General features: G+C 38.5%; 1 protein-coding gene across 4 annotated transcripts in view; it reads left to right on the top strand.

The window, feature by feature from the left end:
* The window catches only part of RABEP1 (rabaptin, RAB GTPase binding effector protein 1), a 49,371-nt gene that overhangs the window by 16,163 nt on the left and 11,769 nt on the right, over positions 1–21,439 (top strand). For all 4 annotated transcript variants that reach the window (XM_080365326.1, XM_080365329.1, XM_080365328.1 and 1 more), the window contains exons 2-9: positions 2,627–2,755; positions 4,924–5,127; positions 6,421–6,581; positions 12,910–13,029; positions 15,950–16,085; positions 16,833–17,011; positions 18,004–18,129; positions 20,752–21,219. In XM_080365326.1, the coding sequence (XP_080221452.1) occupies positions 2,627–2,755; positions 4,924–5,127; positions 6,421–6,581; positions 12,910–13,029; positions 15,950–16,085; positions 16,833–17,011; positions 18,004–18,129; positions 20,752–21,219 (1,523 nt within the window). The remainder of the gene's footprint in view (positions 1–2,626; positions 2,756–4,923; positions 5,128–6,420; positions 6,582–12,909; positions 13,030–15,949; positions 16,086–16,832; positions 17,012–18,003; positions 18,130–20,751; positions 21,220–21,439) is intronic.

Genomic DNA, 21,439 nt, shown 5'->3' with positions numbered 1-21,439 from the left:
AGCTGGTGCTGACACCTGCCAGAGCTGTTGTGGTGGGGGTTGGTTGTTTATTTATTTATTTATTACTTTTTTACACATAACTGCTAGGCTGCAGAGGGGTAATACTGTAAAATGGTAAATATTTAAATTGCATTTCCTGCTTGGTGACCACCATTCCTCTTTTGTTTGGGTGGGAGGGTTTAAAAAGCATGAGCCTGTTGTTCCCCCAACTTGAAGCACTTGAAGTTTCTGCTCTTGTGATGTCCTCTCATCCTTCCATCCTCAGCAGAAGCAACTCTCTCCTTTTGGAAGAAATACACCTCGGTTGCTTTGTACAACAGCTTTCTGATGGGAGCAGTAGCACAGCTGCTGCTGCCTCTCCACCAAAGAAAGATGGGAAGGGAAACAAGTGACAAGGAGTGCTTGAGCCTTCACTGGGGCTTGGGGGGGGGGTGGGGGTTGGCTGGTGGCAGCAGTTGATTTGTTAACTTTCAGAATTTGTAGTTGCGGAATTGAACAATTTTGTGTCTGAATCTTCCAAACGGTGTTTGTAGGGTGAGCAGTGTCCTCACTCCTTGCTGTGTTCTGGACCCCAGCGTGTGGTGCCAGGCCTGCTGGCACGGAGCTGCCGGTGGCTTTAGCGACCTGCCCCTGAGCGTGGCAGGCAGCTGGCGTAGGCTTGGGCACCTCTGACGGTTGCCTCTTGAGAGCTGAAAGGGTGAGATCAAAACCAGCTCCTGCGCGGCAGGCATGGCGCCTCACGGCTCGGAGGCGCGAAGCAGGTGCTGGCGCCGCTGGCAGCATCACCCTCCCTCGGAAATATAGTCAAGCACTTGGAAGATTTCCCTTTGGAAGACTTCAGCAAGAGATCAAAGGCAACTCTTTAGCCTTGGGAAGTGGTTTTGCTAGCAGAGCCTGGCTCCATGTGTGCTGTTTCTTTCCTTGCTCTCAGTGTGTCGTCTTTGCTACAGGTTCCTTGCATTTTCTGGAGAATACTGTGCAGTTGGCTTTGCACTATCCAGGTAGGGGTTGCTGGCCAGAAAAACTGATGTGTTGGTGTTAAGGCTATAGAAAAACAAAATGAGGATTTCAGTTAAAAAGCAATGTTAAAGTTTCTCTAGTCCTGTATCTAGAGATACACCTTTTATCTGATAGAGTTGAACAGATTAAGTGCTGTACTTTGTAACACCATAACCCCTCATAACCAGCAATTGGTAAAACACACCTGTGCTTTTGAAAGATCCTTTTGTTTGTGTCTGCTCTTACTCTAAGTCATCTGGTGCTAAAAATAAATATAACTCACCCAGTCTCAGAGGCATTGACCATCCAGCGTTTTACCACTGTAAGCTCTAGATCCAGTTCTGGCTGTTTCTAAGTCTAAATGTTTGATACTGACATCTTGTAGCCTTTGTACTATGTTTTTGCTACTTATTTTTGGTGGGAAGCCTGTTGGGCGTGATATGTAGACACTCATGATGGATCAAGATTTTATGTATCTAGTCTGTGCTGTGTAGAGGCTATAACCGAAGTGATTCAGCTTTGCACAACGGAGTTGGAATGTGTCCATAAAATGCTTTTGCAGAACAGATAGAGAATTGTGTAGAGGAACATTATTTGTTCAGTGCATCGCAGCATGGAGATGGGTTTTGTTCTAGCTCCTCTGTCTTCTGTTTCTGTTTTGTATTTGAATTCAGAGGTGCGCAACATAAAACTGTCTGGCACCTAAACCAGGCCTATACTTCTTGAGGTGCAAAGAAGTTAGTTGCACAGGAAGATCGATATTACAAGGTCGGTGATTGTGTGGGATCTTTATAGCATCATACAATGGCATTGTATTTTTTTTTCAATAACAACTGCATCATAGCAGTCATTAGGTGCCTTGTGGACTTCCTACTGTTCCTCCTTTTGTTGTACCACCAGATCAACTGCTAACGTGGTAAATACTGGAAAATAGTGTGATGTATGTGCGCCCTTGAGGATTTCTGCCTGCTGGAAATGAGGAGAGTTTAATCTTACGATCAGTTATTTCTTCATAGATTGTCATAATCTTTTGGTAGACCTCACTGGGTATAGTCTGGTTCATCTTCTTGGTGATTGTGCAGAACTGATGAGAGGAAAGATAATGGCACCTAATTTTTAGCTTACGGGTTTTTCTGTGCTTTGTTCTTCTGTAGCTGTTAGCTGTGCAGCTGTCACTTTGTTTCCTTTGACCTCAGCCTTTGAGAACTTGGTGCTTTGTTGCTCAACCTTTACACACTGTTCCTCTGCCTTGTGACTAAATTCCCAGTGTTTTGGAAAGAAGCACCAATAGAAATAATTCTGGCACTGGTGGGCTTTCCCCCCCCACTTCTTCCTTCATTGTATATAGAAAATTGTGGTGTTCTTTGGGAGATTTATTGTTTTCTACAGAATTCCCTCCTACATGCACCTCTAGTGCTGCAAAGATACCCAGTTATAATTGGTGCTACAGTCTAAGAAAACTTATCTTCCTTAGTTGCTTAAAGGACTCCTACTAGTTGTCCTGATGTATCGTGGGGCAACAGCTGAGCTAATGTGTAAAGATATTTTGAAAAGACTAAGCCTCAAACTTGCAGAATGAAACACCTTAACTGTTATCGACATACTTTATCTTCTGTTTTATTTTTAGTTGCTCTTCTACAACGGGTAGCAGAATTGGAAAAGGTCAATGCAGAATTTCTGCGCACAAAACAGCAACTTGAGCAAGAATTTAATCAAAAGAGAGCAAAATTTAAGGAGTTATACTTGGCAAAGGAAGGTAAGTTCTCCATTCTCTGGATTATTCTAAAGTTTATTAAATATCATCTTCAAATAATCCCTGTATGAAGAATAACCTTTGTAATGCAAACTACAATTCCCCATTTGCCCATGCACGCTGCTCTGCTTTTTTTTTTTTTTTTTTCCCCCTGGTTAAGGGTAATTAGGATTTAAGGGGGTTTCTGCTGGGATAGTTGACTGCATATCCAGCGTGGTTAGTAGGATAAGGTATTGTTGTATTTAATTTGCCAAAAATGGAAAAGTAACAGTAGCCTTTTAAGTAGATATAGTAAGAACCTAAGAGACAAGCAGAGAGTAACATTCAGTAGGTGGCTATTTAGCTTCCTAGAATGAATTTTCAGAATTAAATTTAAAGATTTGCCTGCGTGGATAGGAGTCAGCAGAGCAATTTGATGTATGTGCAGAAGCAGCACCACTGAATTTCAGTACTAACTTTCTGAAGTCATGGTATGCTCATTATCTCTGAACAGCAGCTGATCTGGTAAATGGAAAGGCTTAGTCTAGATGGTGTGCTGTTTGTGGCTGGCTTTTCTATTTAGAATTAATTTGTCTTGAATTTCCATCTGAGGTAGAATGTAAGCAGCAAACATTATAAAAGTTTCAATACCAGCCAAGGGCATCTGTTTCAATAACACTCTTTAGAGGAAAATTTGAAACATATGAGCTCAAATATCTGATGAAGAATTGGACAGTAGAGAGATAGCTGTTGTTCTGAGAGCCAAATTGATTTATTTCTAATCCTGATGATTTTCCTGTCTTTAACATATGAAAGCAGAGCCAGAAAATAATGCATTAAGACTGCAGCTGCTTGTATAAGCTTATAAGAGCAGAAATACAACAGGCATAATGAAGATCAAATCACACAGAAGGCCTATTTCTTTGTGTCTCTAGCAGCTGGATGAAAGGAAATTTAAGATACGAGACACAACTGGTGAGATCAGCAATAATTCTCTTTTTTTCAGAACAGTCAAAAAATAGAAAATAAAAATAAATTGTGATGAGGGGAAAAAAATATCCAACTTTCACATGTACTGAATCAAAAGGATACCAGGGAGGATATACAAACAATTACTTTCCACCACCCTCATCCCCCAAGATTTTTTTTCCCCTTCCCTTTCTCCAAGACCCTTTCCTAAATGTATGTTGCAACCCATCCTTAATAGTGTTGTTTGAGAACCAAGTAATATAAATGCTACAGGATCTTGTAGGGTTTTTTTGGTTGGGTGGTTTTTTTGTTTGTTTGTTTTTTTTTTTACACACAAGGTTTAATGCCCTTTAGAGTACCTATTTGCCTCTGAATTCCATGTTCTCTGTCAAGAGGGAAGGTGTTGGGCACCAGGTTTTTGGGTCTGAGGGAGATACATGGAGATAGCTTGGTATTTGTTGTACAGTGGCCAGATGTTTCTGCTAAAAGCAATTGCCACTGGAATAGTCTTATGTGGGCATAAAACTATTTTGTGGTAGTGCTTTTGGAGGTAATAGTATAATACATACCCTCCAGAGCTTTTTGCTTCAGATTAACTGAAAACTCAGGAGGATGATGTGAAATTCCTGTTCATAGTTGCGACAATTAAAGAAGTAGTGGATGCTCCATTGAATGTAACCCTTTTTTCAGTAGAACCTCAGTTTTATCAGAGCCATGGTAAAAAGCAAATTAGGCTGCATAGTTTTCTTGTGTGGGCTCAATGTAGTGGTCACAGTGTTTCTGTTCAAGAAGTATGAGGTTCTATCCAAATTCAGGACCAAGTTGGTGCCAAAAATGGGGGAAGAACTGTCTTCCTGTCTGTTGTTATCTTTTTTCAGACTCATTATCAGAATGAGTTACATAATGATGAACTCATTAAAAGCACAGTTTGCTTCAATCAGGTATATTGTTTCATAGGTTATACCTACAGTGTCTGCTTTGTGGCTGTGCCCATGAGAAGGTACTTTGTTATTAAAAGGCAAGGGCAGGCAAGCAAATTCAAGAAATAATGTTCCTTTAAAAGATACCTGCTAACATTTGTTCAGTTTTTATGGGTAGATGCTTTAACATCAATGCTTCCTTCACTCCTTCGTTAGAGTGCTTCTCTTTGCCATAGCAACTATGGATACTCTTCAGATTGAATTTATTAATCAAGCTAAATGTAAATAATAACTACTTTTCAGAGGACCTGAAAAGACAAAATGCAGTGCTGCAAGCAGCCCAGGATGACCTGGGACAATTGCGGACCCAGCTGATGGAGGCTCATGCTGAAATGGAGAACATCAAAGCTATAGCTACAGTATCTGAGAATACAAAGCAGGAAGCTATTGATGAGGTGAAGAGACAGTGGCAAGAAGAAGTAGCTTCACTACAAGCTATTATGAAAGGTAACAAGCAGGCAAGCCGCTGCGGCTAAGCTCAGACACCTCTTTAGTATGCATTTAGTGATCCGTGCCTGCTCTTGCACTGAGTATGGGTAGCTGCTTTTCAAGCCTTGGCAAAACTGGGCCACAGAAATGGTGGATGAAGCGTAGTTCCCCAGTGTGTGTGGAAAGGAACTTGGTGGTTCTTCTCTGTAAATATGAGATTAGATTTTAGAAGGAATCATGGCAATGGGAACTCCCACATATATGCAAAGCATTTTTTGAGGGACTATGAATGTGGTACTTTATGCTTCCATGAAGATAAGTATGATGCATGTAATTTGACAAGCCTGAAAACAGCTTTAGGCTGACAGCATGATTCTCTTCTTTCCTTCTGTGTAAACATAGTTCTGCTGTCAGACAGTTAAGTGTCCCTCCAGTACTGTCACATGGACTTTTCCCCAGGCTAGTAACTGAACTTGCTGCTCTGTGTCAGTCGTGGGTGTCTTTTTTTTTCTTTTTTTTCCCCTCCTTTTTTTTCCTTGATAGTTCTGAGCTATTCTTTGTTATGTTTGCATGTTGCCCAGCTGTTGACATTTCTCAGACAAACAGTGTGCAAGGAACCAAATGCAGGATGTAAACTGGAGACAGGCTGTTGCCATAACAGGCTGTTTTCTTAAATGTTCACAAACAGGATCACAATTTCTTGAGCCTACGACCTGTTGGCAGTTTTTCCACCACCTGATTATGCTTTTCCCCCAGAGAAGACAAATCTTCATGTATATTGAGTACACAAATTGCTGTTTATTTATGATCTACATAGTGCATGAACCTAGATTAAGGCTCACTTGTGCCAGCTGCTGTCCCTATGTAAACAAAGACAGCTCCTTACCTGAAGGGGTAATAATAATAACAGAGCAATGAAAGCTGTGTGAGAAGTTCTAGCTTCTTTGAATTATGGAGTAAGTAAGTAGGGTTTTGGTAGTTTGTTTGGATGATGTGCTTGGAGGTACAAAATGGGCTGCTAAATAGGATTTTAGACATGTACGTTATTTTTAAATTAGGAGTTACACAATTTGGGGGGGTTATTTGTGTTTTAATGATGGTACAAATTAGGATGCAGTTCCTTTTGGAGCTTTTACTTACGTGGTTGGGTTTTGAGGCAAGAGTCAAAGGGAAGAAAGAGAAAGGGAGAGTTTGCAGTTGTCCTAGTTTTGATCAGTTATGATAAATCATTGACTAGTTGGAAATGGAAGTTCCTAAAGCTCTGTTTTTTACCTTGCATCGAAAATAAGTTTTGAAAATGCTGTTTTATAGAGACTGTTCGTGACTATGAGCTCCAGTATCATCACAGGTTGGAGCAAGAGCGAGCTCAGTGGAATCAATATCGAGAAAATGTAGAACGGGAAATAGCAGAGTTAAGAAGGCGACTGTCTGAAGGTCAAGAGGAAGAAAACCTAGAAAATGAAATGAAAAAGGTACATTGAGATCTAGTTTTTCAGATTCTGTTTCAAGATGCACTTATGTTGTTATGTGTGAGTTCCTTTCTATGGCCTGCTGTAGTTCCTCAGAAATACACATAGCCTCGTTCTGCCAACTTTCAGCTCTTTTGTTCATGGAAGTCATCGTGACCTAGTCCTGCATTTGAATCTGCAGAGGTATTGTACCTGATTACATGGATTCGGTACGAGGATTGCACCTGAGAAGATGGTAAGGTTTGGCCTTCAGCTTGTAGAAGCAGGAGACCTTGTAAAGTCTCTTGATGTAACGTCAAATGAAGTCGAAGCCCACTTCAGATTTTTCTGGATTGACTGCAGACTTACAAAATTTCCTTTACACTTGTGCACTTTTGTTCCCTTTCTCAGATCCTATAAACTTCTTTTGAGGTGTTTAATGTGCACTATATCTAAAGTGTCTTTCGTCTTTCTTTAAGGTAAGCCATGATTGTGCAACACAGTATTACTGGCTTCCTAGGAAATACAAAACCTTGCTGTCACAAAACAACAGACTCTAGATGAAAGATAATTGCCCTGGAGTTTGGAAATATTTTGCTGCTGTTGTTGTTCCAAGTTCTTTGACTTAAAAAGAGTTCATAGAAGTAGATTGAGGTGCCTTGTGTTGAGTTGGGATTATTTTTTGTTCTTGTGGTTGAAGATTTGGTGTATTTCTCTTTCAGTCAGGGGGGAAATTGAATCTGTCATAATAGATCAATATATTGGAAACTTTGATTATTATAAAATTTTGCATTTAAGTGAATTTGTCTTCTCAGCAGGCTTACAGTAGTCTTCAAGTATTTGAAGACAATTTTAATGTAATAAATGATCCTATATTCAGTAAAGGAGTAGATTAATGTCTGATAATCCGCCACATCACTACATTTCCTTGTTTCTGCTTGCTGTCATCAGAAATGCAGTATTGAATATCCCAAACATTCCACATAATACCTATTTTACCTGTTTTTACTATGTTGTAACAAGCAATCAGCATTAGGTTGCAAAGTGGAATTATTTTTCTGAGACTTGCAATGAGATTCTTGAATATTGCTAGTTGTGGTTGCATAATTGCCGTGTGCTGTTTGCTGTTCATGTAGTCTGGATTGATAAAGGTAGAAGTGAGAGTAAAGCCTGTTTGCCAACGTGCTGACTACAGAATTACTGCCACTGGAATTTTAAGGCATAATTTAAGAGAAAAAAGACTTTGGTTGAAGCTGGAAGGTTCAAAATTGGATCAGCGTGGTGAGTCTTCTAGAAACAACCCAAAAGATGCAGAGTTCGTAGTGTGAAAGTCCTGGCAAGGCATTACCAACAAATTGCCAATAAGAATTTTCAGAAAACAATCTCTCTCAACCGAGAGAGTCTTTCCAATAACTAAAATCTCAGCATTCTTTTTTTTTTTTTTTTAAATCTGAACGTACTGATCATGTAACAGTTGGAGCTACAAGTTGCTCAGATGACAGCGCACCTCACCTAAACTTAGTGCCTTTGCTATGTGCCAGTTAGCATTTAGAAGTTTAATATATCAGAGAAATAACACTTTCAACTATACCCCTTTAAAAGGGAAATAATTCCCTTGTGATCCTGAAGGAACAGGTGATCAGTTTATTAATCACTTGATTAATAGGAGCTTGGGAGGCTTTTAGGCCTTTATTAGCTTCCTTTATAAAGCAGAGGAACATGTACGTTATGTAATAGGAGGGGGAGGGGGAAATCTTATCTTCGGAGTGCAGCTTGAAATAATTGCTTAAACTGCTTTGCATGATTTTTTTAATCTTCTTTGTCATTAAACCTGTGAGTTTTTTCCTCAGAGAGACTAAGAATTAGATCAAAATTAGGAAAAGGACATTCAGTTTTAACTAAAAACAAACACAAGCAGATCCCAAGCCCATAAAAAGTTGTGTTTGCCTAGCAAAATATTGAATATTCATGCGTCAGCAGTCAGTGAGAAAGGAGGAATTTTCTTGGGATGTGCTGTTTGAAGATTTGTGATCAATTCCTCATACAAAATGGCATTTCCAGCCAACAATGTTGTATTTATGCTCCATTGTAAGGATGGATTTATTTTATTTTAAGGCATAAACTTGGAAAGAGTTTTTTAAAAATACCTGCATCTTCTAGCCAGTTGTAGGGAATCTCCAAGCATCTCAAAGGAGTAAAAAAGTACTTTGCTTTCTGGGTTGTAAGTAGATGCTGTACCAGCATATAATATATCACAGTTCTTAAAACTAGCAGAAAACCATGCCATTGTCTAGCCTTCTCATTAAGAGGTGAGAATGCACAGAGCAGAGACAAGACTGCAAGCCATACATTTCAGTCCAGGGCGCCAATCTTCTTGGCTGTCTTGACTGGATCATCTCTCAGTTCAGTTGTGTTCAATATGCCTGTAAACCTATTTTAAACTACAAAGAAAAACCTGTTAAATTTAATACTGCATCCACGTAATCACTAACGATGATTCTTGTTTGCATACTTATTCCCCTGAAAGAGATGAAGGGTAGATAACAAATGTTGCTCCAAATTCTGTAAACCTCTCTTTGAATTCAAAGTTTATTTATTTGGTTGAGTGTATGGTTTTGGTATGTGTGCTGTCAGGCTTCCACTGTGTATGTTATTTATCCTTGTTTGGGAGCACTTAGAGCGGGTGGATAATGTTTTGATAAGCGTACTATTTTGAGCTGTATTCACTAGATTGTGACTACTTTGCCAGAGGTATCCAAACCTAGCTGCAAACCTGGTGTTTGGTGTTCTTGAGCATCTTCTCGTCAGAAAGAGCATGACTGGTGGAACACGTGCACCTGTCTGGAAGCACCTATTTTGCTTTTCTATGTAAATATATTTCAGGTCAGAAATTGTCAAGTCTCTGTAGAAAACTGTGTGTTCTGTTACTTGTATCATAAAGCAACGATTTCTAAAAAATCTGTGCTGAAAATTCTATAGATCTCCCTGACTCAAAAGGGCAAATACCTTGTTCTGATGATAAGCATGCTTACCTAGTGATTCGTCTTTGAGTATACGTATTGGTGATTTATAAAAATCTCTCTGTCTTCCTGCTGTGCTGTAATACCAGCTAGGTTTTGGAGTTTTGTTATCTCAGATGCTAAAAGCAGTCTAGCCATAGCAGCGTGTACTTCCGTGCAAGCTCTCTGCTAAATAGTGGCTGGGCTCCTTCTGGATGATGACTTGGTGGGGATGAGCCTTGCCACTGGCAAAATGTGGCTAGTCCCTTTTTATTCAGACCTCATTTTCCATTCAGGAAAGGATCTGGCTTGCTGTTGGATGAACATGGAGACTCTTCTTAGCACAGTTGTGTCAGGCTGATTAGCAGAAGCCTACAGAGCAGGTGTTTTGCATGTAGAGAGGGCAAGGACAACCCTCCTGTTATGAAGTATATGTGTTAGTCAGAAGTGGAGAAACTGGAAAGGGAGAGTAGTCTCTTTTCTGTGAGAGTTAGCCATAAAACCTGATATACAGTCAGCTGCATTAGTTGGTGGTGATAGAGCAGTGGGATAGATTTGGAGGAACTCCAAATGATTTACTCCTGCTTACAAGAGAGATTCTCAAATTGTGTCTGTGTGTTTCTGTCTCATGTTGAAGGAACAAATCCAGGTACAGTATTACCTGAGATTTCTTCAGCCAGGTTTTTTTGTTCTTCTGAAAGTGCTGGCTGGAGTAACAGCAAAGGACGTTCAGGATTGCTGTAGCTAGCCATCAGGCTAACGATGCAATGGTTTGCGTGGTGACTGGGACTTGTTTTAGCATGTCCACTCTGTGGAGTCATCTTCACACTGTGGTCTGTAGGTCCCTTGCAGCATGTTCTTCAGCCGTTGTGCTGGGGAAGCAGGTTTTGCTGGGGCAGAAGCAGTTTTTGATTAGGTGATGAGTAGATACAAGCTGATAATGTGTAAAACCTTGCTCTTTGACAGTGAAGTTAGTCTGGCAAAAAGAAGGAAATAAACGTTTTAAGGATCACACCTCTGGAAGAGTCTGAATAACGCATTTAATACAGGAAATGTGATGCTGTGGCACCCCTTGCCACGTGTGACAGTATCTTTATGTAGCATTTTTTGACAGGATAGATAATATTTTATTAAAAGACTGAGTGGGAGCTTTAACCTCAGTTTGGGAGTCTCAATAATTATACTTTACCTTCAAAAGCAGACCCAGTGACCAGCACTCATTTTGTTAGCAGATAAAGGCTATTCTAAGTGCTTTGTTCAATATCACGCTGACCATTAATGTGGATCCTTACCCCCCAACCTCCCCCATCCTTTTTAAAAAAAAAAAAAAAAATAAGAAAGGATTGCAGTATGTTGCAACCATAGTATCAATCTTCAGCTCTGTTTACCAAGCAGTACAAGCTAGAGTAATTTTTCTGCCAGGTGGAATTTGATACAGTTTTGTCTTTCCAATTGGTTGCTGTTCCACATTCTTGAGTTTGCTTTCCGAGAACTTTCTGTTTCTCTGAACTAGTTGGTTCCAACGTGGATGCATTTGTTGCTCTATATTCAGTGTTGAACTGTGTGAAATCAGACTGGTGATGAAATATTCCTGCAGTTATGATAAATAATTAGCAAAAAAGCTTATTCGACAGTCCTAAAACTGTTCGACTGTCTTTAGTCTGCGTGAGTGAGCTATAGGTAACATTAAATGAATAGAACCGGTACAATACATGAGATATAAAGCAATCTTTGAACTGCTCCCATCTATTTGAAAAGTGTGATTGATGAGTTGCTGGCTGCAGGTGACAGGGTATGTATCTATGTGTCACATGTCACATGTCCCTCATATTGAATTCACTGTGTCATGTGGTGTCCCTCTCTTTCCTCATGAATTTTATTTGTACTCTTCGGACAAGCAAACTAGCAGTGACTATATATATATATATATATATATATATATATATATATTATCAGAAGTGAATGAAGCATGAAGAAATTTAAATTTATTGTTGTTTATAGAGTTTTCTTCAAAGCTTTTTAGAGCCCAAGGGCCTGGTAGCATTTGTATACTTGACAAGTATTGCAATATTATTTTGTTTTATCTATTAATTTTAAGTTTAGAAAACTTCAGTGGTTAAAAATATTGTCTGTTTTTCTTGCTGAAAGTCTTGCTCGGAATACCATTGTCAATAAGCTTACCAGAAACTGAAAATCCAATGTGTAGCTTCTAAGACCCGCCTTTTAGCCTTGATTTGAAACAAGACGTGAATGTTGTCTTTGGTGGCTGTCTTTGCTGATCAGGGTATGAAAAGTGTCATCGTTTGAAACTTCAGCTTTTGGGACACAGCTTTTCCTTCCCTGCCAAGATCCTCCAGTAGAAGGTAGAGAACAACTGAGTATTCTGAGCCTTCGTACATAAACCCCACCTGAATTCGGTTGCCTAAATTCTTTGTGGCTTGAAGAATTTCGCTGCTGTGGATGTTTGAGTGTTCTGCTTGCTGTTGTGGAATCTATGGGAGCGGTTACTCTCACTTGGAATGTTTTTAGTGCATCCCTTAAGGAAAGCCAGAGCATTTAAGAAATGGGGACGTCAAGGCAACCCTTTGACATGCGCAGTTCTGAATTTCAACACTGAATGCTATTTCTTATTTTAATTTTTGCTATTTTTACCTGGTTCTTTCTCGGCTCAACGGCCCCTGGCGCCCATCAGTCTTATTGTTCTGTTGTCCTGTTTTGAACTTTTCAGAAGTACTTTTTGAAAAAAATAATGGATTTTTTTGATAAATTGTCTGTATATAATTTTGAAATACTTAGTACAGTAACACCAAAACCCAGTGCTACATCAGTAGTAATTGAAAGCTAAAAAATGGTCTTCTAAAACAGGGCAAGGCTACGCTATGCATTACTGCACAGATCCTTTTTCTCTTAATTTCATGAGTAAATGAATGGCCAATAACTGACCATGCAGTTCTTGTGTTACACTTTTTTTATATGTGCTATGTGGCAACAAGTTGCAGGACAGTTAGGCTTTTAATAACAGAAAAATGTATATATTTTAAAACGCTTGACCTGTTAATTTTCTAGTTCAGTGATAGATTTACTAACATTCTTTTTAAAAGCAGATATTCATGGCCTAATCCATACATGGATTTAAAATCTGGCTGCCTTCTGCGAATGGAGTAACATCAGCCAGTTGTTGCAGAGATGGCTGCTGAACTAAATAAATAGCAGTATGACAAGTATTGAAAGCAGAAGTTTAGTCAGCTGTTTTTGTTGGTACAGATATTTTCTCCAAATGTCTCTGATAATGGAAACTGTTGCGGTGAAAACTATGGTAATGTGTTATTCATAATTTATTGTGTTAACTTCAGGCCCAGGAAGATGCGGAGAAGCTGCGTTCAGTTGTGATGCCTATGGAGAAAGAGATTGCAGCGCTAAAGGAGAAATTGACAGGAGCTGAAGAAAAAATAAAAGAATTAGAAGCATCAAAGGTGAGGTGGAGTTGTAACTGTATCCTAATTTATATCTTGCATGATGCTAGTTTGATGCAGATAAGTCAAGTACAATTTTGTAAGAGAGAAGAAGGTATCTTGCGAAACTTCATGCATCTTTTCTTCTGTAACCCAAATAGCATGCTTGGTCTATATATGTTTTGCCATCTCTTAGTTTTGAGGGTTACATTACGTGGTGTGTGTGTGATCTGTGCTTAGCTTAAATTGCGTGGCTTCAGGTCTACTAGTAATAAAAAAGAAAAAGATCTAGAAAAATAACTGCTTTGCACCTTTCCAACAGCCTGGTCTTTAGGTTATTGTCATGCTTGCAGTCACAGAAAGATTTACATTTGGCAGAATCCCTTTAATCTACTTCCATCCAGCATCTGCTATGTTTCATCTTCTAATCCTGGGCATAATACTGAGGCAGTATGGCCTGAATTTGTGTCCTAAAATTAAGTAAACCTTGGATTCATAGAAAGGGATACATTGGTCATAGCTGCCCAGAAACCAATGTGTTTATTTAGCATTTCTGTATTCTTCAGAAATGCCAGAACCTGTATGGAACTTTCTCAGCAGCTGTGAAGGGTAAATAATATCTACATCACTGTAAAATAGTTGCATTTAATGTACTGTTTTATACAGAAATGGAGAGGTATTTTGTAACAAATATTGTATCTTGAAAGTCACATAGGCTGAAATTGCAAAGTAACTTGCCACGTGGATGTTTTTAAGACATACAAATAAATACCTTCCTTGTCTTCTGGATCAGTTGTATTCTCATTTAAATAGATGCTCGTGGCTTTCTGGAATTATTTCTCCCCCTCCCTTTTTATTCCAACTTGGAGGTCTGTCTGGGATTTGGAAGAACAATGTCATTCATTGAACAGTCTAAAAAATTTTACTAGATTTACAGTCCAAGCTTGAGTGTTTTTCTTCATAGATTCTTTGTGCTTTATAGGTCAAATTTTTGAGATTGAAATGTTCCTAGAAATAATAGTTCTGCTTTTTCTCTTGACGCAAATAATACTTCCTTTTCATTGCCAGGATGAACGGGGGAAGATGAGGAAATGTGAACCTTCTCTTCTTGCTTGCTCTCAAAATGCTTTTCCCCCTCCCCCGCCTTTTTAATCTTTTTTTTCTTTTCTTAAGAGTAGTCTAGAACTCCCCTTAGAACTTTTCTGCTTAATTTGGTTATAAAAATGATAGGTCATTCTTGTCACCCTCTTTTCTTGGAGGCAGGGCCTGAATAAAATTGATGATCCTTCAGGAATTGCGTTGGGGTCTCTGTCGGTCTCCTAAAATCTGAGCACAGCATACTCTGGAATCAGTAGAACACAAGCACACATCTCTTGGAAAAAAAGAGAATAATCACTTTATCCATGCTTCTAGTTTATCAAGGGGTTGTTTTTAAAGAAATCTTAACTGTATATGGTGTTTCTTAGCAAAGAAAATAACTTGGGCCGTTAATTCTTACCTATGGTCAATTCCACTTCATTATTCCTTCTGTCTGAAGTCGCTGGTAGTCCTATTTGAAGTCACCTTTTTCAGTTAATGGGAGAGAATTGCTATTTTATATCTAGTAAGGAGCTGGTTAAGCACGAATTTAGGAAGTTGTTGAAGTACTTCAATGTACAGTGCTATAGAAGTGCAAGGTATTATTGACACGTTTTATATTAGATGGATATGAGGGCTGACGTGCAGAATGAGTAGTATGTTTGGCTCTGGTCATGATGAAACCCAGCAGATCTGCTTGAGTCATGCCATTTTGGTTTTCAGTGTCAAGTATTTAGCTGGATTAGGGAAACAATGCTGTCTTTTCTCTCTCTTTCTCCCCACCCCCCTCCCTGTTCCATCCTTCCCGAGGGCTGTTCTCTGGGAGTCAGATACCTCCGTTTCCAAGGCTAAAAGGCCAGTAGGCACAAGACTTGGTACCCTAGGGCAGGAGAAGTTCGCCTCACCATCAATGGCAAGTTAAAGCCAAAGGGCTATCTTGAACTCGTGAGCTGGTGTCCGTGGTGCCTGTACCGTGTTGAGGAAGACGAACACCAGCTCTGTGGAGCCAGTTAGGGATTGCCTGAAGGCTTTTTTTTTTTTTTTTGTTCAAAATAGAAAAACTCTTGTGATTCCTGACTCAGCAAACCATAAAACTGAATAGTGCCATAAAGAAATCTTTCAACCCGTTCCTTGCTCCAGGATGGGATCCGTTTTATGAGCACCACGTTTGACAGATGTTTATGTAACCCTAGCTTAAAAGGTTCTCACTGGAGATTCTGCAATCTCCGCAGGACATTCGTTCCAGTTCTTTGTTAGCCTTGCTATTTAAAAAACAAGAAATAAAAAAAAAAGCTCCTAGTATATTTCTTCAGTCTTTCTTGATGTAATAGCTTTTCATTGATAGATTTTCCTTTTTCTTTGCAGCCGTCTTTCATGAGTTTGAATGTTTTGGATTTCTTTTCTTGTCTGTCCCGTTTTCTCTCTTCTTAGACATACCATCCCTGGTTTAGGTCAGGTGTGCCTCGCAGTCATGTTTTCTGACTACCTTTGTGCCTCTATTTTGAACATTCTCCACGTCCTACTTAGTTGTTGGCTTATCAAAGCTTATTAAAGGATTGCTTCATTGTCCGCTCTTCTTAGATATTTACCTCTTTCCCATCTCTGTGCCACTGCTGTTATGATCCAATTGCTATGATTGTGATATACTGATATGTTTGATTTAGCAGAATTTTAATGCGTAACTTAGAAATAAATACAAGTGCTACTTGCACACTGGTAGTTGAATATTTGTGGTTTCTAGAAATAAACGTGTCCTTCAGCACCTGTACATTACCCAAACAGGCGATGCTGTAACTTCTAACAAAAGGGAAATGCCTGAGAGTGTTCCCCCATTGAGATGATAGATTTCCCTCTTTTTATTCAGGTTAAAGAACTGAACCATTATTTGGAAGCCGAGAAGTCATGTAGGACAGATCTAGAAATGTATGTGGCTGTTCTCAACACGCAAAAATCAGTCCTGCAAGAAGATGCAGAGAAGTTGCGGAAAGAACTGCATGAAGGTATATCTAATAATAATCCTTTTGACTCTTCTATATTAAGGATGCAAAAACCAAGATTGGGTGTTAATTCTTTTCTGATTTCTTATTTGAATTGGCCTTAAAGAAATTGTGGGGGGAGAAAGTAATATTTTAAATGTGAAAGCCCGTAAATGCTTACAGAAGAGTTGTGTGGAGTTCTTTTACGACAGAGAAAAACAACAGAACCATTCATTCTCTCAAGGGATGCTATTGAATTTCTGCTAAGTTCTTACAATATGGCAAGCTTCATTCTTATTAAAGTACTGGTGTCTTTTATTTGTGTGTGATTCTGAGCATTATTTCCACAATGTATTGATATGTCTCCCTGAGGTATGTCAATTCTGAATACCTGGTGGTGGGATGGATGTGTAAATGTACGTGCGTGCCAGTACAGTGCAGAATTGCTGCAGAGGAATGAAAACCAGAACCTTCTATTGAAATAAATAGGGAGGCAGAAGACAGCACTAAAAAAAAATAAACTATTAGAATTCATGCATGAAGTTAAGGCATTAGTTATCTAATTGGGAAATCTTTAACTGTCAGTAATACATCCCTAATCACAAGCCAAGTTTGGGAATTAAGAAAATGTCTTATTTAATCCTAAATAGTTGTTGAACAAAGCTTCACTGTTCTTGCTTAGAATGATAATTACTTTTCTTCATGACAATGCTTCTATTTGGAAAAGAGGTTAAAAATTCTGGTTCAGAATGACTCTCTATTTTTGAATAGTGTGCCATCTCTTAGAGCAAGAGCGACAACAGCACAACCAGTTGAAACACACATGGCAAAAAGCCAATGACCAGTTCTTGGAGTCTCAGCGTTTACTGATGAGGGACATGCAGCGTATGGAAATTGTTCTGACCTCTGAGCAGCTCCGACAGGTTGAAGAACTAAAAAAAAAGGATCAGGTTACTTGCTGCTTTCCTTTTTTTTTTTTTTTTTTTTTTTTTTTTTTTTTATATATATATATATATATACTGTAGATGTAATGTGGTATAACTGTATGGAAATCACATGTTGGAGACAAGTTATTTAAGTGTGTTAATATTTCAAAAAATGATAGCTGACAGTTTCAATAGAAATTCTTTATTTGAATGACAGCCAAAAGTTATAAAAGAAACTCTCTATTTGTGCAATATTTTAATATTAATGTATATCATAACCGTAAGAGTGATGTTGCCAATATTGTTAAATGAAAAGGTAATAATATCCAGAAGTTATATCTTAGAGGAAGAAACAGTCATCTGTGATGCAAAACATCTGGCTTAAGGATATTAGGATAGCACATTTCACTTATTTCTAGGTTTTTCCAATACAGTACCTAGCTCAGGCATAAATTAAGAGCTTAATGTTAAATTATCTTATGCAAGTGATTGTATACATGCTTTATGACTTAAAGTTCTATGATGTCTTTCTTTGGATTCTTTTTCCATATGTTATATCCCATTGATTAGAGCGATCAAGGCGCTTCTTGTTTTCACATTTTGTTCTAATGTTCATGCTTGTATAATGGCTGTTAATGGGGCCATTAGTGATGCAAATATATTATCACATTCTATATAATAGCCAGCATAAGAGCTATTTTTGTTACTTATTTGGTAATCCCTGTAGTAGTAATTTTGGTCTAGATGATAGTTCTTAGAATAAAATTATTCCGGAACATAAAATGGCCACTGAACTTGAAAATTAAGCTCGCATTTAAGTCAGTTTGGGCGCTTTGTGAAATGAACACTAGATTTTCAACCAAAAGAATCCTTGTGTGATAAATACTGGGGGTTTAACCGAAATGTTTTTGAGTGCCGCCTTTGTAGCTTAGTTTATTATGAAAGCTAATGTCATGACTACTCTGGCAAAATCAGATCTCTCTTATATGTGTTCTCTATCACACACTGATTTCTAGGAAGAAGATGACCAACAAAGGCTTAGCAAGAGAAAGGAGCAGAAGCAAAAAGATTCAGATGATGAAACGAAAGCTTCATGTTCTCTAGCCCCTGAGGAAACCCTTACCCAGCTCTCTAATGAAGAGGTAAAACGATTGGGTAGCTCAAACTGACTTTGAGGACTCATGCATTCCTCGGGGTGTTGATTCCAAATACAAATGCAGATTTAGTGCCATTTACTCCGTGTAGCTTGTAATTCTTACTAAGCAATGAAAAGTCTTTGGAGTTGCACTTGAATATATAAGTTATAATAAAGAGTGGAAGACAATACTTCCCAATCCTGCGAGGTGCTATTAAAAACTGTAATTCACTTTCTGCATTCTGGTTGCTAACTGCTGTTAAATTCTCTTGGGATTTATAACCCACATTCTAACGCACCTAAACGTTCAGAATTAAACCAATTATATCTGAACGTTCAGCAAGTATATTGTAGCTGCTTTACTAACCTGCTTGTTGAATTCTGTACTAAACTTACACTGGTTAGGCAAGTCTGAGGTCACTGTGAAGTTAGGCTGTTGCTCACCATGTGCAAAATAGTGTCATGTATGTGTCTGTATGTATTAAGCTACATCCAGCTGTGCGAGTGGAGGTTTTTGGCCACACCTGTTTAGCAACCATAAATCAGCTTTTTTTAGCAAAACCCATAGCTGGAGCTCAGCACCAAGTTTTGCAGAAGCTGCTTGAAGTTACTCTAAGTAAACCCATTGTAACAGCCAGAAAAAAGCAGCGCTGGTGGATGCCATTCGGGTGTTGTAGGTAGTCATACCCTGGGACAAGCTGAAATTTTATTTGCAGTTTGCCTAAGCTTTTCACTTGTGAGGAAACAAGTCCAGTGAGCACACAGGTTGGAACTTGGAAACAGCATCAAAATGGGTGGTTACTTCTCCTTTTTGACTGCATTTCACTTGTTTATCTGATCATCTGACAGGTTCTATTTTGGTTTTGTAAGTCAAAATAGGGACAAATTAATAAAAACAAACTGAGTTTTGTGCTATAGAACCTTATGTAAGCTTCAAGAGACTTGAGGATTTGCAGTGAGCCAGTATTTTGCATGTTTTGCTTATCCTTTTTGAAGGGATATACTTCTAGAGTCTGTCCTTTATTCTTATGAATTATTTATAACACTTCAAAATGCAGAAAGAGGTTCAAAATCATAACATCTAAATGCAGCTGAGATGTAGCTCTACCCTTTATCTCACAGAAAGGACAGTAATGATACAACTTCCTATTCCAAATTCTGCGTATGCTAACACTTCTGTATCCAGATATGCAAATGAGACATATTGATGGTGAACAAAAATTTTATCTTCTGATGTTTTCTTTAATCTCGGTTTCTAGGATACTCTTTAGTCCCTCAATCACAACATTTATTTAATTCTAGGAATTATACATAATGGAAAACTTTACATGTTGAGAAAGGGCATAATTTCCAGAGTCGTTTTGGTTTTGTTTATGGATTTGGTTTTGTTGCTATTTATGACCTCCTTTTAACTGTACAGAATGTATTTTATGAGTTGTGTTATCAGTTATGTCTTGCAACTTGTCATAATTTGACTTCTGAACTCTTCTCTTATTGACCGGTTTGCAATAAAAACAAGTCATTTGTTAACTATTGCCAAACAGTTGTCTGAAGATGCAGTTTTATATGTCTTTTTTCTCTTGACTTTTTGTTACAAACTTGTATATATACATGTAAATAGAAATAATACACCTAAGAATTATTAAAACAAGGCATTTACAACAGTCATAAAAACAGTAGTACATAATATATAGTTATAAACACCTATATGGAAGTACCAGCTGCCTGCTGGTCTCTGCTGGACCTATTTCAGAAATGATTGTTTTTCTCAAGAGACCTGTTTTCAGTGTTGTTTTCTTTACATGTTTAATGGCAAAGCAGAAGTACATAATACATCGGAAAGTATTTTGAAAGCAGTCATAATTTTTAAATCAAGCATTACTGCTCTCCTTTCAGTGCTACACATAAATAAAAATAGATCGGTAGACTTAATGTGCCTTATATACATCACAGGACAGTTAGTGTGGCTTTTGGTATTGGCATTCCCCAGGATACCTTTCTGTTTAAGCCCAACCTTTTCCCTTTATTTGTTGTCTTTAAAAGATAAAATAATCTTTTAAAGAAAAACTTTATTTCTCTTACAATATTTTTCTTCTGCTTTGAGTGTCTGACAAGAAACTGAAGAATATTCACTTGTCAGTATAGAGTAGATTTTAAGTATATATTTGCCATTTATTTTTATGCTAATGTAATTTTTTTGCTGAATTTACTTGTGGAATGGTGTATTTTTCTTCTGTTGTGTAGATTATAGTTTTAGAAGTGATATTGCATGTATACCTTTGTGGAAGAAGAAAGACCTTGTTTCCGATATTGGAAGATGTAAGGTGACTGTGTCCTTGCTTGTCTGGCAGGAGGACAGATTCTTACAGAAGCACTCTGTTAACATAAGACTTTTCTTTTTTTTTCTTTTTTTTTCTTTCCCCCCCCTTGTTTGTTTTGGGTTTTAATTCTACATTTCAGTTCTTTCTCCTTTTCTCTGCTATCTTAAGCTTACTGATTGTATGTTGTTGCCAAAGCCAATTGAAAGTTGTTTCAGCCATGTCTGGCAACTAGTGTCCAGCATTCTTCTTGTACCATGCTTCTAAAATGAAGTATATAATTTTTTTCTTCCTTGTTTGTTCAATTCCAGGTGCAGGTAAATAGCACCCATGGCTCAGTCCACTCGTTGGATGCAGACTTGCTTCTTTCTTCTGGCGAATCTTTCAATAAATCAGATAATGATATGTTTAAAGATGGACTACGGAGAGCACAGTCAACAGACAGTCTAGGGACTTCTGGATCTTTACAGTCCAAAGCTTTAGGATACAACAACAAAGCAAAATCTGCTGGGAACCTGGATGAGTCGGATTTTGGACCACTTGTTGGAGCAGATTCAGTGTCTGAGAACTTTGATACAGCTTCCCTTGGGTCTCTGCAAATGCCAAGTGGGTTCATGTTAACCAAAGATCAGGAAAAAGCAATCAAAGCAATGACACCAGAGCAAGAAGAGACTGCCTCACTTCTCTCCAGCGTTACACAAGGGGTGGAAAGTGCTTACGTATCTCCTAGCGGTTACCGCTTGGTTAGCGAGACGGAGTGGAACCTGCTGCAGAAGGAGGTGGGTACCCACAGCACAGGCAGCCTGCGTGTTGGGGGCTGCCCGCTGGGTGAAAGCTCTTCCTCCTTTGCTTTACACAGGCAGGTGTGGAAGGAAATGGGCGTCATCATATCTAGCTTGTTCACTTTCCTCTCGTGGAATACTTCTGTAGGTAAAGCACATCGGATGAAAACCACGTTGGCTGACCCTGCTCCAGGGAAAGTCAGCTTTACAGGATATT

Source organism: Falco punctatus, assembly GCF_963210335.1.
Source record: "Falco punctatus genome assembly, chromosome: 1".
Classification (NCBI taxonomy): Eukaryota; Metazoa; Chordata; class Aves; order Falconiformes; family Falconidae; genus Falco; species Falco punctatus.
Note: the sequence above shows the minus strand (reverse complement) of the source record. Positions and strands in the feature narration are given on the sequence as shown.